Here is a 17,374-nt window from a genome sequence, read left to right as displayed (position 1 = left end):
TGCCTATGAAATATGTGAAAATTTGTATCTGTGTAGACAGTACTACGAATTTTCATTGATGCTCCAATTGTTTTTAGGGACTATAGGCCTTTAAAATACAACCAAAAATTATGGGAAATACATTGTTTGGTTCGAGCCCCTGTACTGGACATGCTCATGTACCTCGCTGCTTTTCTCGCTATATATATATTCAGCCCGAAATCATGTTCAGTGACTGTATGGCACGGCTGTGATGAGGTCAGCCAATTGACTGCAGCGGCATCATACTTCAGTATAAAAGCTACTCAGCCAGTCAATGCAGTCTCGGCCTGCTCGCACTCCAATGTCCAGTTTGAGCTATTTTTAGCTTCCCTGTGTTGCAGGGCTCAACTGCCATCAAAGCCACCTGGATATGAGGGCTTTGTCACTCCTGCAGGCTGAAGCAGCACCGATCTTGCAAGCTTTTCAGCTTCTTTTTGCCGTGCTGAGGCTGACAACAAAACAACTGCTGCAGTGAAGAGAATAACTCAGGACAGCAGAGCCAGTGATGTTTAGTATCTGTGAAGAGCACTGTTAAATGTGAGGGTAGTGTGAAAGATCTACAGTACGTTTAGCATCTTTAACAATCTTTAACAACAAGTTTTAATGAAACAAGAGCTCATTTTTATATAGACATGCACAGTTGCTTTATAACTTCAGATTGGATCTGGGCCTGCTGGTTCTGGAATCGTTTTGGCCGATGAAGTGTGAATGAAATTGAGTAATATTCACACTTTTTATGTGGTGTCGAAATTAATTATTTACCTTCTTCAATGTTAATGATTTAAATAATCCATGCACACAATGCAGTTTTTGGCCTGAAACAACACCTAATTCCATATGAAAACTAATCATTTTGTTGACCACAAAAATGTAACTGTACCGCCTCCATTCCAGGTTGGGAATCAAACATAATCTGTCTCTGGTGGGGGCATGATACGATACATGATACGTCTTTGGCAAATCATCCAGCGTTGCAACAAATCTTGCTATACGGATGACACTCAGATGCTCTCAAACTTAGACATGCTGTAGGAAATATATATATATATATATATATATGTGTGTGTGTGTGTTCATAGAATTCAGCAGCGAAACTCTAGAGTTATCTTCTCTCCTTTAGCACTTTACAAGCAACTTAAAGGTTTTGTGGATAACTAAAAATGTCGACCCCTTTCCAAGACATTGAGGCTCTGCGGTAGTTGTCTCAAAATCTAGACTTAAATCTAGGGGCTACAGCAACACTTTTACATTTTTTAAGATGCATTTAATATTGTCCTGTTTTTCAGGATACTTCTGCTCTCGCTGAGATGTTTTCCATTTGTGTTTCTGTGTAAAAGTGCTGCATAGATCATGGTATATTATTATGATTATCATACTTCAAATATCAGAGAGAATACTCATACTAGCTAGGATAAGTATGATGTAAAATTCATTCGATAGTCACCATGCCAGAGTGCAGCTTCAGGTACAAAGGTCAATTCCTATTATTTCGGAATAACAGTGTTTAGTATTAGCCATCATGGTAAACAAATACTTCATTCTGATTTATTTGAATTGGCTGCGGTGCAATTCCAGCGTGAATTAGGGTAGTTTAAATGCAGTGGCTGCTTGGAGGCATTTCGAGTCCCCTGAATTAGTTTTCCGTCTCATTTCTCTGGAGCACAGAAATGCCGGCGAGCTAGCGCATGTTGTATGTTTAACTTTGATCCATGTTTCATCGCTCCCATGGCGGTTTAGCTGTGCTACTTCTGTGGCGTATATTTTAAAAAGGAAAGCATCTATTTTGTCAGTTGAATATGCAACCAACGGGCAACACTTGTGAATGACGCAACAAACGGAAAATAGAGATGCATCTTGAGGGATGCGGAATGGAAGTGACACTCCAGTGTTAGGCGGCACTGCCAACCACAACACCGTCCCAGCACCGCCTGTGGGCCACTTCAGCAGAATTCAGATTCTCAATGGGTGGTAATGGGAGGATTAATGACGACGACACATCTGCCAGTCGTGTGACAGTGCGACACAGATGGCATGGGATGCACATCAGGGAAAGAGACCGGGAGAAGATTAGCCTCAACATTTTGTCATTTGGCCATTACAAATGTCTGATACGTTTAATCACACACATTCCTCAAGTACACAAAAATAGCCACTTTATGTAAGTAATCCCACTCTGAGCGGGTAATTGGTCTTGTCAGGAGTTCAAGAAACACGTGACAAATGCACTTTGGTAAAACAGAACATTGAAAGCAGAGTTTTATTTTGCTACTAGAAGGCTGCATTAAATTGATGTGTTTTCTAATTTGTAGCTAATGTGATGAAGCCCCATTGTCTCTCTCTCTGGCACAGCAGTAGAGCACATCCAATATAGAGACTGAAAAAAAGGATCTGAACAATGCCTCTGGCGGCGCCTCTGGCTACAGGGTTAACACATTTATACACAAACTCTGAGTTATACACACACTAGACACAGACTGTTGCCTTCAGTTGAGGAGCAGAGGAGCTGACATAGGTGTCTCTCACAGTTACTTGTAAGAGCAGACAGTGGAAGCGATTTAATTCATGTGTGAGGAACTGTGATTTTATATAACACTCGGCCCTGCTAGTCCCATTCTCTTTACTCATCTTGTCTCATATATCCCACCAGGTGGAAGGTCCCCCTTCTGCTGGCGCCTTTCAAGAGCGCCCTTCTAGACCAACTATGTTTCGCCAGTTCTACGAGCGCAGGGACTTGCCCATCGCACTGGTGCATGGCTCTGAGGGGAACAGTATTGCCTGGAAGGTAGCTTTTCCATTATTTATTCTCAATTTTTCTCTCTTTTTGAATCTTACATGAATTACATTATTTAAAGGTGATGAGGATGATGTCTTAAATATTATAAAATAGGCAAATTATTATTATTACATTTTAATGTACTTATTTTAATTGACTTATTATATATAAATAATATTGCTTACAATCTTTTTACCATGACCATATGTTGGTAGTGTCAGAGGAGATGTGCGTGTTCCAAGGGTTCTCAAAGACATACAGCTTCTTCTTTACTTGAAAGAATCAACAGTATCACTCACTTAGTATCCTTTGTAAATGTCCTCCAAGAGGAATGTTAAATGCGAGTACTGTCATCACAACTATTTCAAAGTGCATTCCACCACCGAGGCATTAAAGTGCCGTCTCAAAGAGCACGTTGGTATCCTCTTTAATATGCACCATATTTCTCTATCTCAACTCCGACATTGCCACTGGATATTACTTTACCACTGTTGTGCTTGCCCCAATCTCAAAGATGACTGGCTGCAAACGCTGAGTTAAAGACTCCTCGGAAGAAGAGGGAAAGGTGGGTGTTGCTGCAAGCTTCTTATTCAGCTACAACAGAAATGTTGTACTAAGTCTTTCTTTGAATGTATGATTCATGTGAACTGTTGAAATTGTTCTGGCATTTGCAAAAAAAAAGAAAGATTCCATTTTTCCCCCACGAAAAAGCACTCAGCAAATGGAATGTGCTGTTTCTGGTTGTCATCTTCAATATGCTTGTGTTACTCTGCTCAATATCCAAACGTTTTCTGAAAACAGAAAGTGGTTGTTGGAGGTGTTTAAATGTGTCTCTAAATGAGACGTGCCCACTGTGACAGTTCTTCCTGTTTAATTTAAAAAGTATGAAACGTCAGGTGGGTGATCGACACTCACACAATGCGACTGTGGTCTGAGGAGTGTAGCAGCGAGTGTCGACATTAGCAGGGTAAGTGGAGTGGGGCTGCTGTGTGTTTGCACAGAGCTGCCCTCGGGGCATAGGTTCAAAACTGCATTTCTGGATCAATCCTTGTCTGCTCAGCCCTCGAGCAAATAAAGTCTGGGCAAAGTATAAAAAAAGAGAAAATTAACGCTGCTCCTTTTCTTTGGCATGAAAAAAAAAACGTTCGTTTTATCCTTCTTTTTATTTACCATGAAGGCTCTCATCTGAGATTTAGCTGAAAAATGAAATCTGTTCGTGTCTGCAGTATGGCAAACAACAAATGCTACACTCAATTAACTGTGAAATAAACAAGTAAAGTTTTAAATATTTTTCCCAGACAGTGCGTCCAATCAATATTAGTTGGTTTAACATTATTATGGTGGTTTTTCATCCTCCTCTTAACAGCAACAACATTCAGTTTAAGGGATCAGAATGTGATGTATATTTCTTGCCATTCACCAATTTAAAATTCAAACTAAGGATTCTATCCAGCCAGTATTTCTAGACAATATTGATACAGGTTTGTTTTAATACTTTGTCAACGTTTTCACTGCAGATTCCTGGGGTTATTTTCAAAATTAAAAGCTGGGAAGAATTTGTATTTTTCCTGCTTAGTGTTAAGCCTACAAAATGTTTCTCCATTAAATGACCCCCTGATAGATGTGTTACACTCTATGACTGGGGGCAAAAGGAAGCCCCTCTAGTCTCTTTATGTGGACCACAAGAACTCCAAATGTCTACAGGTAGCTAACCGTCATCTACAATGTTCAAGCTTAGTCATTTCCCCTGATGTGTTCTTGCCATCAGAGATTATAAATATCATCAATGACCCTGGGAACTTCCCAAAAATGAAAAGCTGATGTTGAAATAAGATGGGAAAGTGTGTTGTACTGATGTACCGAGTACATTTAGAGACAAATGGAAATGCTTTATGATAAAATTACTCTTCTATAGTAACGTGTTAATAATACCGAATACTCTGCAGCGTATATTAAAATGTGTTCCATTTTATTATTCAGTTTAACATTCCTTGTTACAGCAAACCATCTTTTCTAGGTTAAAGTTTTTTTTGTTTTTCACGCCAACTGTTATCCATTAATGTTGCAGTTTCCAATCGTGATTTCACATTATAATTTGTTGTTAATGTCCGACAGTTTTTTCTGAAATCTTCCAGGTGTTTCTCAATTTCTCCTTGATGTCATGATTGTGTCCCTAGCTTTGGACGTCTATCCCATTCATGGTGTTCTGATGATGCAAGCGAGACGGGAGGATGAGTAACTGAATAAGGGTTCTCAAGCCCTACCTTTAAGCGTCATGTAATTTGGATATTCCGCTTTACAGATATGACATTTATTTGGTTGCTATGAAATATTTATTTTAGCATGAGTGTGTGTGGCACACATCAAATTATTATACATTCAGAACCCCTGGATCTTGCTGCTGTTGACTAATGCCACAGCACTGGTGATGTTCACCAGCCAGTAGGCATGAAAAACACATTTAATATAAAGCTGAGAAACACATGCCGTGTCTTAATGGAGTGAATTCTGCGGGAAATGCGCCTTGGTGTTATTGTGCACACGTCGACGTCTGCGAGGATGCTTTTATCCTCTGTAGGTGTGGGTTTATTGTACGCGTCTGAGTCCATAGCATCGGAAAAATGCAAGTGAACAAAATGTCAAGGGCAAGTTGCAAAACGGAAGGTTGTATCTGAAAGGTAATTTGGCTCTCCAGAGGTAAAAGCCTCCGCTGTAATGGCACGCTCAGGTAAAAGCTTTTCATGTATGGGGAACATGTGCAGCTGATAGATAAGACCACGTTTGTTTGGGTGTGTTTATGTAAGTGCTGGTGCTCATGTATATTTGTGTGCATTTACTCCATGCCTTATTAGTCAGATGCTAGGAACAGCACTGCGAGCATAATGAGAAACTGGATCAAGTCAAAGACAGGAGAATTATTATGGAATTAATGTCATGGAGTGGCAAACCCGTGTTCACTTGGCCTCTCGTGTTGTAGAGGTCTCCCCGTCTTGCATTCCTGCGCTTTGTAAGCAAGCCGTAATCTCGCATGTAAGACACATGCCCCTTAGCATCTTTCTTTATTTCATTTTATTGATCCTTTATCTGTTTCATCTGATCTGCTGTTCAGCTCCAGGTCCCCTGTGTGCACCGAGTTGTTATTTTGCCCCATTTATAAATCCTGACTGACTCTATTTCTCCAGGCCGTCTCCATGCATTGTCGCCCGCAGACCCCCGTCTTTTGACTCATCTACTTTATCTATTCCCCCTTGTCCTTTTACGGGGTCTGTCTGGGGGCAGAGGGAGAAAGCCATTTTATAAAAATATCAATGCAAACTTGATTTCCACATACCCTCTGCCAAGACACCAGCTTGGTCGAGGGGGAGAGGGACAATCAATTAATCTGATCAAGCGCTTTAGGAAATGGAGAGCGTAAGCGCTCCTAGGGGACGGATATCCATCTCCTTGGGATGATTGAATTACGTATAGAGTGAGAGTTGGAGTCGAGGGCGAGCTGGAGAAATGAGGTGGTTTGGGTGACAAAGAATGAGGGAGCATCTGCGGTGGCAACGCAGTTGGAGCGTCTGCTTGATGTATTCAAGAGCGGTAGAAAAAGAGAATGAAATAGAGCAAGAGACGGATGAAAGAGGGATGAAGCAACTGCCAAGGCAGCAATGGTCGAGCAGTGACACCCACCGCCGTCCTTTACCCATCATATTTTTTAACCTTTGATGTGCTATACCTTTTCGACGACTATATTTTTTTGCACAGATCATCATTTGGCTTAGTCGACAGATCACAGTGCTGCCCCAAATAAAATGCCTCTCATTTTGAGCAGTATATGGTGATGAAAATATACTGTATTTATATTTTTTATAACACATATAATTGGGCATCTACGAATGCTAACTATGGTATGAAATTTGCTGTGCTGTTGTTTATGCTCATTCCTCATATTTGTTGATGAATTTGAAAGATTTAAGTGCAAATATGTTGAGATGATGTACGGTTGCAGTATCAATCACAGTTCCACAGAGAAACATATTGGGATTCGTAAAATGCCTCACTTCTACAATTACAAAAAAAAGAAATAAAAAAAAAAAGCCAAATATCCACCCCAAAACAACCCCCTACTGCCAGTCTATCCATCATGAACCTGTCCCGTTTCCTCACTCAGTAATATCTAAAGGGTTCTAAACAGTTCCATAAAGGTGTCCCACATTTCGTGGAAGGTTTTCTGGGATTTAGTCACAGAATATATGATTTTCTTCATTTTGAGACAAAACATAATGTCTCTGAGCTATTGGGTGTGTGTGTAGGCGGGGCAGAAAGAGTGGACAAACAGACAGTCGTCGCTGGTTGCCCGATGTTACATTTGTAATCTCCCCAGTATAACCAAATAAGGCGATAAGCGGACTTGGTGTTGTCTTGATATGAAGAATTTTTAAGAGGGAAGCAGAAATGTCAGTCCAGAAAGTGTTCAGAAGAGTGCAGAATTTAAAAACATATTGATATCAAAGTAATTCAGCATCTCTATCTCAGTGAAAATGCTTCTGGTGAGGCTAATGTGTCGGCAAATATATTGTGTTGCAGTTTAGCTTCCTCTAAACGCATCGTGAAAGGAATCCCAGTTGTTGAAGTATGAAGCACATTTAAATAAATGGGGGTTCACCATGCATCTTCAGCAACTTCCCGCCTGAAAGTTTAATACTCTAGGGAGGTATACTTTTGTGTCATCAGGAAAAAGCTGAAGCTCAATAAGAGAAACGAATATGAACAAGACCCCTCCTGGGCTTTCTCTGAGAGCAGCGGCGAGAAAGGGGGGGGCAGTACCGATTGGAAGAGTTGAAATAAGCACTAGGAAATTTCAAGAAAAGAAGGTGCGAGAGAAGAGCGTCCAACAAATTGCAGAGACTCTACCATCAAGGCCCGAACAGGATTCCTCCGGGGGAAGAGGCAGATTGTAGAATGACTGCTGGATAATAGCAGCTCCACCACTCTCATGCTGCTGATGTAACTGCAGGAATTGGGGGGTCTGCTGCTTGGCAAGCACTTATATGGGTTTTGAACTCATTGGTTCTTTTCAAGCAGGAGCCACATGAAGCCTATGATTCTGTGGCAGGTTTTTTCTTTTGTGTTTTCGATGAGTGACATCTCTGATCTTTGCATAGTGTTGTCCACAATAAATGTGTTCTTCATCACCCTTTAGTTTCACACACAGTTTCACGTCCTTTTCCTACATTTAATGTTTAATAGTTTGTCAACGTTTTCACTGCAGATTCCTGGGGTTATTTTCAAAATTAAAGGCTGAGAAGAATTCGTATTTTTCCTGCTCATTTAACAAAATGTTTCTCCATTAAATGACCCCCTGATAGATATGTTACACTCAAGGACTGGGGGCAAAATGAGGCCCCTCTAGTCTCTTTATGTGGACCACAAGAACTCCAAATGTCTACAGGTAGCTAACTGTCATCTACAATGTTCAAGCTTAGTCATTTCCCCTGATGTGATCTTGCCATCAGAGATTATAAATATCATCAATGACCCTGGGAACTTCCCAAAAATGAAAAGTTGATGTTGAAATAAGTTAAGTTTAATGTTGCAGCCTTGTAAACTAAAACTGAGCAAGTGCTGACCGCTCATAGTCTGGCCTTCAGACAGTCACATGACATACCAATGTATACTTCTTTATTGGAATAGTATTGGCCTGGGGACGTGCAGTGTCTATTTCCCTCCAAATATGATACCTGCAGTCACACCAGAGGAGTTTGGCTCTCCTCCACTCACAGATGAGGGCTGGAGTGCCGTCAGAGTGACCACTGGGTTGTTGGTTGTTGTGCTAGACTAAAGGGAGGGATCCTCAAAATAGCTTTTGAAATACTGCCGCCTTGATTTTTAATCTCAGGTGTGATTACAGTCTGACTTCAGATGTAGCCTGATTGAGCTTTTTCTTTTTGAGGGCGGCCTCCAGCAATTTCCTACTCACTTCAGTGGCTCGTTCACCAGGGGACTTGCCTTTACCTGACTCCAAAAGCTTCTCTGCTGGTGGCACCCTGCTCCTGCAGTGAAGAAAAAAAAGACAATGTCCAGTAGCAATTTGTCAGGCTTGTGGTTAGCCTTGGGTGAAGAAGATAAAACAGATTGATAGATGGCATCACGGTAACCAGGATGGGGACAGTGTTGGGCGGCCACCAAATTAGACAGAGACAGAGGACGAACAGAAAGGGACATCGCTGGCCTGCCAAGGCCACAAATCAGCAGCACCCGTCCCTTCTTCAAAATAAGCCGGAGATCTATTGATTGGCACTCGTATTTGCTAGCGGGCTCCTGCTCAAAATGGAGCCTTTAATTAACTTAATGGACTAGCTGCAGCTGGGTTTGAGCCGTGGCAGGATGAATAGAAATGGATCGGCGGAGGGAGAGATGGCGTGAAAGCCTGTGTAAAAATATAAGTGAGGTTAACTGCAGACCACTCAAACTCTCCGACAGGTCGACGGAGGAGACTTACAAAAGCAGGTATGAAGAAGGCTGAGCTTCTCTGCATCCTGTAATCCGGGCGCTAACTGCGCTAACACTGTGCCCTTTGTTACATTCTTTCTTCAAAGAATGTTCTTCTAATGTGTTTGGATTGGGCCAATAGGTTAGACAAGCTACTTTCATTACATTTACTCTTAAACCTGTGGAGACTGACTCTGGTCTCTGAGTTCCATAGACGGGTTCTCACTGTCAGTTCACCCCACACGATTCTACGGACCAGAGCGGCTGATATCTGTCTGGGCTGTGTGTCTCCTACTTCTCCCTCCTCTGTGCTCCCTTCTCCTTTCTGTCCACTCATCTCTTCTGTCAAAGGTTAATTGGATTGGAAATGATTCGATTCATTCTGGACGTTAATGCTGTTATCATGCTTTTGTTTGAAAAAAAGAGAGAAAGAAAAACTACCCCACATGCACTTAAGCCTAATTTGAAATAAAGGGAATAAAGAAAAAAAAAATCCAATTTACTTTTTTTTTTTACTTACTCTGGCTCAGTCGTGTCCCCACAAGTCTTTCCCTTTAAATTATGGCAGAATTTCATTACCTTGAAAGCTTTCCTCCCCCTCCTCTCCCCTCCCTGTCTCCAATACTTTGAATGGATCAGGACTAATGTCTTTCTTGTAACCTCAAGGTCGGAATATTTGGATCCATAGAAGTGCTCAAGGGTCCCTGTGATTAATGCACTGTACAAAGCACCGTGGAATAATGCGGTGGCTGACGGCGGCACAGAGTGATCAGTTAGGCATGCCCACCGCACACACTCGCATTGCATACACACACGGTAGTTCCGAGTTATAGGTACCATCCCACTGCCCTTGATGTGGATCAGGGGAACCATTTATATTCAAATATAGTAACACAGAGGCTGCTGTTGTAATTCCACCCAAACAGTAGCCAGCAATGCCTCACTCCGGAAGAGCTGGATACTTTACAAATCCTTACTTACATCCTCCTTTGTTTGGTAGACAGACTCGTAATGTAGGAATTCCTTCCCAAATGAAGCACCTTTGTGAAAGGCAAGTTTATTTCTGTGTCTCACTTTTCGTATCTGTTGATTTAAACACAACAGATTTTTCTTTTGAACACAATTTAAATTAAATTTAAATGTAAATTTAAAAGCCTCATAGGTCCCCTTTATATATATATATATATATATATATATATATATATATATATATATATATATATATATATATATATATATATATATATATATATATATATATATAGTTAAAAACAAGGACAAAAATCCCCACACCGACTATAATGATAAACCGATCCCAAATTTCTTAAACTACGCAACCCACTTCTGGCTTCCTTTTCCTACTTCTTCTCCGATTTGAAAAGCTGATCTTGTTTTTGGGTTGTTGCACTTGTAAGAGCAAAAAAAAGAACCAATTACTTCATTAAATCATTTGATATTGTGAAAACTGTTCAATCTACAACATAAACAATGAAACCACACATTTGGTTTGCCGCACGCTCACCAACATGAAAGCTTCCCAGCGCATTAGAGTCCACAAGAAATTGATGTTATTGTTCTAGAGTTGTAGTGCATCTTCATACACTCTGCACAAATTTGCATCCTGTTTATTTACTCTAGTTTTTTCATGTAATTGATGTTTTCACGTACAAAATGATTTAAGTGACAACAAATTTACTGGCTACACAATAGAGCGCTGAAACGTCCTCGTAATTCATTACAGTTGTGCATTACATTTGTGCAGGGGCATTTTATTCACCAGTAAAATAATAATAATTTAAAAAAATCATGTTCAAAAGGCAAAAATATGCATCATTGGATATTTCAGACGCAGACTGTGGATCTCAATTTTGATTCCATGACGTCTGTGTAAACCTTCAGTCACACTTAAGATTAGGGAACCTTTATTAAGTTTATTCGTCTTGCCGTTGAAGTAATTTGTTTATGACTGAATATGTGTTCCCCAATCTAAAGTGTTACTAAACCTTCCCATATTTATCAAAATATATACATATACAATACACAATGCACAAGTGTCTCTGTCACTCAAACACTGGTGATGGGGGCTCCTGGGTTTGCCTCATGGATCATGTCCTGGCTGGACAGTGTAATGCAGTAGCTTTACATTTAGTAACTGTCGCGGAATCTTATGGTTGACTATGGTAATCTAAAGTACACGGCATCACCGTGCCTCTCTTCATGCATCGAAAATGACCGTCAATCTGGTTTTCATTGAACAGTGAGATCTGTCCGTGTATCTTTGTTAGCATACGGATGTGTCAATGACAAATCTGCCCGGGTGTCCGACCCCTATACCTTGTATTGGCTTTTGCAACTTCTTATCTTGGGTCTGTTTCCAGCCTGTCACTGATAAGGGAAAACGAAAGGAGGATGGTTTTGTGTATGAACAAGATAGAAATTGTAAAGTCAATATGAACAGAGCTTTTGAAAGGATGGGAGAGAAGTAGGAGGGATAGGGCATGGTTAAGGGAAGTCTCTTGAGAATCATGTTTGTATGCGTTATCCTTGCAACGACCAGTAAATGAAAAGTGCCCTTTGTGCCCGCACCAAGTCCAAGTCCAGATTGGAGTAGTAGATATCCTCTTTCCTAAATGACTGAATGGTTCAGTGCAATAACCGGGAGAGGAAGGTAGTCAGCGTGATGCCAGCCATGACTCCAAATTCAATCTATGTCTGAGCTGACCCAACATTATTGCTAAATCTGACTTGTTACATGACGGTTGCCACGGCTCCCTTCGCCATGCTGAGACATCCTCTGGCTGCAATACAGGCGTCTTTGCCAGCTCACAGAAGCACAGCCGTGGAATTGCTGAGATTTCCTATTTACTTACCCCCCGCCACTCAATCTCTACCCCTTCACTTTCTCTTGCCTTACATCCACAGATCAGCATTTTCTCATCTGCCACCCATTCATGGACGAGAGCTTTGAGCTGGAAATCCCTAGACCATTTGCGTGCTTGCAATTAGCTTCACGCAGACACCCCATGAAACCTACTCAATGACCTGTCACGGATGATAAGGAGGAAAAAAAATGTAAGTTTGACAAGACAGTGAGGAGGAATGATGAGAGAAAAAGGGCGATACAACATGCACACAAGGGCTTTATTAAGTGGCCCTTTAAAATGCGTGAGTGGGTTGCAATACACCAGCTCTTTAGTCTAGGGAGGACCTGTCTCAATTACCCTAATGAGGAAGTGTGACTCGGGCATCTGTGGACGGCTGTCAGAGACAGGGAACTCACCAAGGACATCCAGCCGAGGTTGGGGGGGGGTTGAATATGTGTGTATCTGTGCATGGACCCCATGAAGTTAAATGGCGCATACAGCGTTCCCTATCAGACACATGACCTCCCGTTGTGCACATCACTTTCAAATGTGAACTGTCAAGGATTGGCAGTTAACCCAGGTCTGCCATGAACCTTGGCCTTCACTAAGTCAGTACAGAGTTTCAATAAAGCTTTTCCAAGGAGAAAATAAATGTGCCACTTTGAAACACTAAGATGCGCTTATCCTGACAATAATAGACCATAGAGCAGACACACTAAAGAGAAAATTGTATGTGTTGGATGCATAACTGTGAAAAAAGAGGGTCGGAAATATGTGACTTAACAATATGGTCAGTTGATTTGGAAGGGGTCTTCAAACTGGTCCTGAAAGTGGTGGGTTGGTGCAGGTTTTTGATCCAACTACTCAAATAGCTGTGTTTCAAAATAAGTCCACAATTTTGATCTCCTTCTTTTGTGTTGTGATGGAGGCTGGATGTCTCCCAATCCACTGGAGATCCACCACATATCCTTTGGTCTCACTGGTGTGGCATATTATCTAGTTTTCCTCCCACCAAAAGGTCAGTTTCTTCACACCTTGTCATTGTTGCTGATGCAGTCCGCCATGGCGGCCATTAGAGACCATCCAATGTTTGATGCTAAATTAAAGCAGTGGTTTAGTATTAAGCAAGGATGGGTACTTCAAATCTCAGTGTTAGGGCCTTAAAAGTATGTAATGTTCCCTTTGGTTTCACTTCCCATCATGCCATGACAGCCTTTTACATAGAGTTTTGGATCAGTAGAATACAGAGTAGTAGCACTGCAGAGCACAGAGGAAGCAGAATATTACATGGCTGATAGACCAAATAACATGGCAATCCTATACCTTATGTCAAAGTTAAGGTAAATTTATGAATATAAGATGACGATTTTCTTGGATTTTTTATCTATCGTCAGAGCACAGAAATCCACCTGTCTCATACTGCTGTCTTCAATTCTTTGTTATCCAGCTACCTGCTTTTCTTCCTCTGAGTAAAACAATGTCACACTCTGCCCTAACAGTGCTTTGTCCTTCTTTTTCACTAGTTTTGAAAAAGGAATAACTGTGGGGTCAAAGCCGTCACTTAAAAGCCATGTCAAATTCTCACTTTTCGATAGCTGCAAAACAGTAAAATCATTTTTCATTCTTTCTGGGCCACTGAGTGAAAGATGACTCACAGGCCTCAGAACGTTGGAATTGGAAAAGCGAACAGCCCCTTCACTTAAATGTCCTCTCTGCCTTTCCTTTTCCCCCGTACACTCTCAATCACAAAAGAGAAATGGCTTCCTTTTTAGACACTCTTAGCAATTTCCTCTGTTAGATTTTGATAGTGAAAGATATTTATGGAAGGTATTCATTTTAATTTTCCAGTTTGGCAAAGAGACAAGAAAATGTGACTATCAGAGTGGCTGATAACCGGAACTGTTCGTGGGTAAGGAATTTCTGAAAGTTTCAAGGAAAGGCAAGTGATGATGTAGCTTGTCGCTGTTAAGTTTAGGCCAGTGCGTTACGTGCTAAAATGTCAATTACAGAAAGTGCCGTGTCTCCCTTGTCAGCCCAGACTGAAGACCGACGAGTGGTCAGGCTGCCATTTATCTTTCGGAGTGAGTTTTCTAATAACTTTAATGGCCGTGGTAATAAATTACCACCACCCTGTCTGAAAGAACACACACTGCTGCATTTAAATCAGGAAAGAGGGACCTCTTGTCCCTTTCCTGTTGTACTAGCAGTTTCATATTTTGCACAAAATAAATTTGCATCTGCACTTAATGATCTGGGAGACATCTTGCCGCCATGTGGCCAGTTCTGACTCACGATTGAGCGCCTGTATTATGCAGCAATGTCCTAACTCCACTGGTCACCTGTCTGATGGATGCCCACTTAACATAGATAACAAATTGATTCTGAGACCCGATTGGAATGAGATGTCATATTACCCTTGACCTCATCATCATGTGCCTTTTGCGCTTGTGTGTTTTCATCCCCTCCCCAGTGACTTGACGGAGGCCCCTCTCTGCAGCGTGCGTGCTTGGTAATTGGAGTAGCTGGAGGTGATTTGTTCCTGTCCTCTTCCTCAGGAGTAGCAGTTCGCTGGTGGGCAGCCCATGGAGCTGTGCCATCCTGCTATTTGTCAGACAGGGAGCAATTTCCTGGTTACTATCCATGAATGAAAGGTGAGGAGCAAAACTGGTAAATAGCGAAGCCTTTAAAACTACCTTTGCCCAATTGACAGCCTAAAGTAGCCTCCTTTTCTTGAGAACACTGCTTCCAATGAAGGATTCAAAGCAGGGTCACCAACGTCCCTGTGTCAAATACCACGGCAAAGTGTCATATTTCAAATGCTCTCAACACGCGAGTGACGCAGTTGTCAGTTACATGGGGCCCGACCGATTTTTTCTTAGCATACCCCTGATGCAAAATGGGATGGAGGATTGCAGTCCGGTGGGAGTGTGTGTCATGTTGAAATAGAAGCTTCCTTGGATGACAGATTTACCCTTTGGGAATATACTAGAGATTCCAGTCATTTTTGCCTCCTGACTTAACTATCCTGTTTCAAAACGCTGCCTGAGGCTAGATTTATGAGTAAGACTGTCATGCTATTTGTCAGAAGAAAACAAAGTTGTTGAAGATATCCGGACACAGCTCATGTGTAAATTTAACCCACAAACCTTAACATTTATCTCAGCCATTGATAGATGAAATACTTAATGCATATTATTTAATGAATGGAATGTATTTTGATAATGTGTATTTGTAAACAATATTGACAAATATTTGACAATCAAGTTTAGGCATCCCATTTGTCCATGCTCTATGAATTTTGTGTTATAAAAATATAATGTAAATTTCCTATGACATGCAGAAATGTTGCATTTTACTTGTACTTGACTCCCATCCTATCTAGATCATCCTCCATTGTTAGTGTTATCATTCCTGTGCCCTTGTTTCTCTTCCTCTACTCTTACCTTGCTCCACCATTCAGTCTCTCCCAGATTTCCAACCATCTCCACTAGTGGTTCAGGGAAACATTGATACAGTCAAGTAACGCAATGCAATATTGCGATACTTGACTGTGTGATATTATCTTGATATTTGAAGTTGACTCGATCAATATTTATTTACATACATACTTGCATATGCGGCTGCATTTGTGATGAGTATAATACTGTACATAGGAGTTATTTATTGTTTTATTTTGTTGCTTAAGAAAGCTGTCCATTCCTCCATTGGAATGCGCAAGTTAAGTCTTGCTTGGATGGGTTAATAACAATACAATTATTTTCATGCACACAATATTGTGCTGCATTGTCTGTTTGTCACCCTTTAAAATAAAGGCTTGTGTTAACAAACCTACAGTATTGCAATATATTGCAATGTATGGTGTCACCACTCCCTTATCGAGATATGTATCGTACTGCAAGATATCAGTCAATAAACAGCCCATTTCTTCACACTAGCTCTTCCTCTGATATTCTCATTTCTCATCTTGGATGACGGTGCAAAGATCATTTTCTTAAAGTCTCCTTCACTTACGCCCACCTTGGAGCATTGGTTGTAAACGTTTCATCGTGTTCATAATTATCCATCTGTTAAAAATGTCTTCCCATACAAAGCAGAATCAGAAACTGAAGACCTTGGCTTAATAGTGTGTGTTTCTGCCTGTGTAGAGGAGCCAAAGTTTGAGGCTGTACTGATGCACTGATTGTGACCCACAGACGAGATAGATCAATAAGTCACAGCAATGGAGTGGCACATCGATTACACCAACGACAGGGCATTTACAGGTTTAATCTCTGTAATGAGTATAACCTTTTTCTTTCAGCCACCTGGTTTCTTCCAGGCAACGGCTCGCCCAAGGCCAGCGGGAAGCGACGGGGAGTGGAGGGTCGAGGCAAGATAAGATGAATGTGCATGCTTTTTTCGCGGTGGATTGTTGTAGATAGAAACAAAGCTATAGTGGGGGCGCGAGGACGAGATAATGTCGGAAACACAGGCTGAGGAAATGCAGTGTCAGGACCTGGAGAGATGATGGGTGGAGGAGGGATTCCAGCCTGTGTATGTGTCACAGCTCTAGGTGAGACGCTGGAGGATCATCATTACCGCACATTCTTATGCGGTGCCATGCAGCCACCTAAGATTAATGTGCGTCATGTGAGCGCGCTGCAGTTTCTTTCGTATTTACAGTATGTCCTCCTCCTGCTTTCAAAGTCCTCACTAAGCCCCGACAGTTTCTCTCACTCTGTAGCAAGGACTTCTGTGTGTCTGATTCACACTATATTTTTATTTCATGAAATCACGTTTGCTTTTTTATTTATTTGAAATTCCTCCTTTAAGAATTGTGGCGTCCAAATACTAATCTCCTGATTCGTAAAGATCTGGGTTTGCTAGTTGAAAGCTTCCGCATTTGGCAGATTCAGCTGAATATACTTTTGGAAACAAGACTAAGATTATTTATTTCCTAATGAGAGGTGTTTAGAATTCAGAAGGCAAGATCTTTTTTTTTTGGTTCCTCCTGAATCCTTAAGACTTAAACCTGAAATGCTTTTCTAACCAAAATACTGTCTAACTATTTTGTTGGATGCTTTTGGAAATGTGCTCCAAACTGCTTGAGCCACAAAAATAAATCGTAACGCGCCAGTGATGTTGGAACTGCTTCACCAAAAGAGCTACAGTCGAGTCTTTATTTCTTTAGGACCACTTTTTAGTATACCAACACATTCTCACTCCAAACATCCAGTTACGACGATCTTCGAGCAGACTT

The 17,374-nt window shown here is 41.2% G+C and overlaps 1 protein-coding gene across 1 annotated transcript in view; it reads left to right on the top strand.

Annotated features, from left to right (window-relative positions):
* Nucleotides 1-17,374, top strand: part of pacrg (PARK2 co-regulated) — a 131,801-nt gene that overhangs the window by 15,304 nt on the left and 99,123 nt on the right. Inside the window, exon 2 of the mRNA XM_053845496.1 lies at nucleotides 2,669-2,803. Coding sequence (XP_053701471.1) covers nucleotides 2,669-2,803 — 135 coding nt within the window. The remainder of the gene's footprint in view (nucleotides 1-2,668; nucleotides 2,804-17,374) is intronic.

This window comes from Synchiropus splendidus, chromosome 16 (assembly GCF_027744825.2).
Source record: "Synchiropus splendidus isolate RoL2022-P1 chromosome 16, RoL_Sspl_1.0, whole genome shotgun sequence".
Lineage (NCBI taxonomy): Eukaryota > Metazoa > Chordata > Actinopteri > Syngnathiformes > Callionymidae > Synchiropus > Synchiropus splendidus.
Note: the sequence above shows the minus strand (reverse complement) of the source record. Positions and strands in the feature narration are given on the sequence as shown.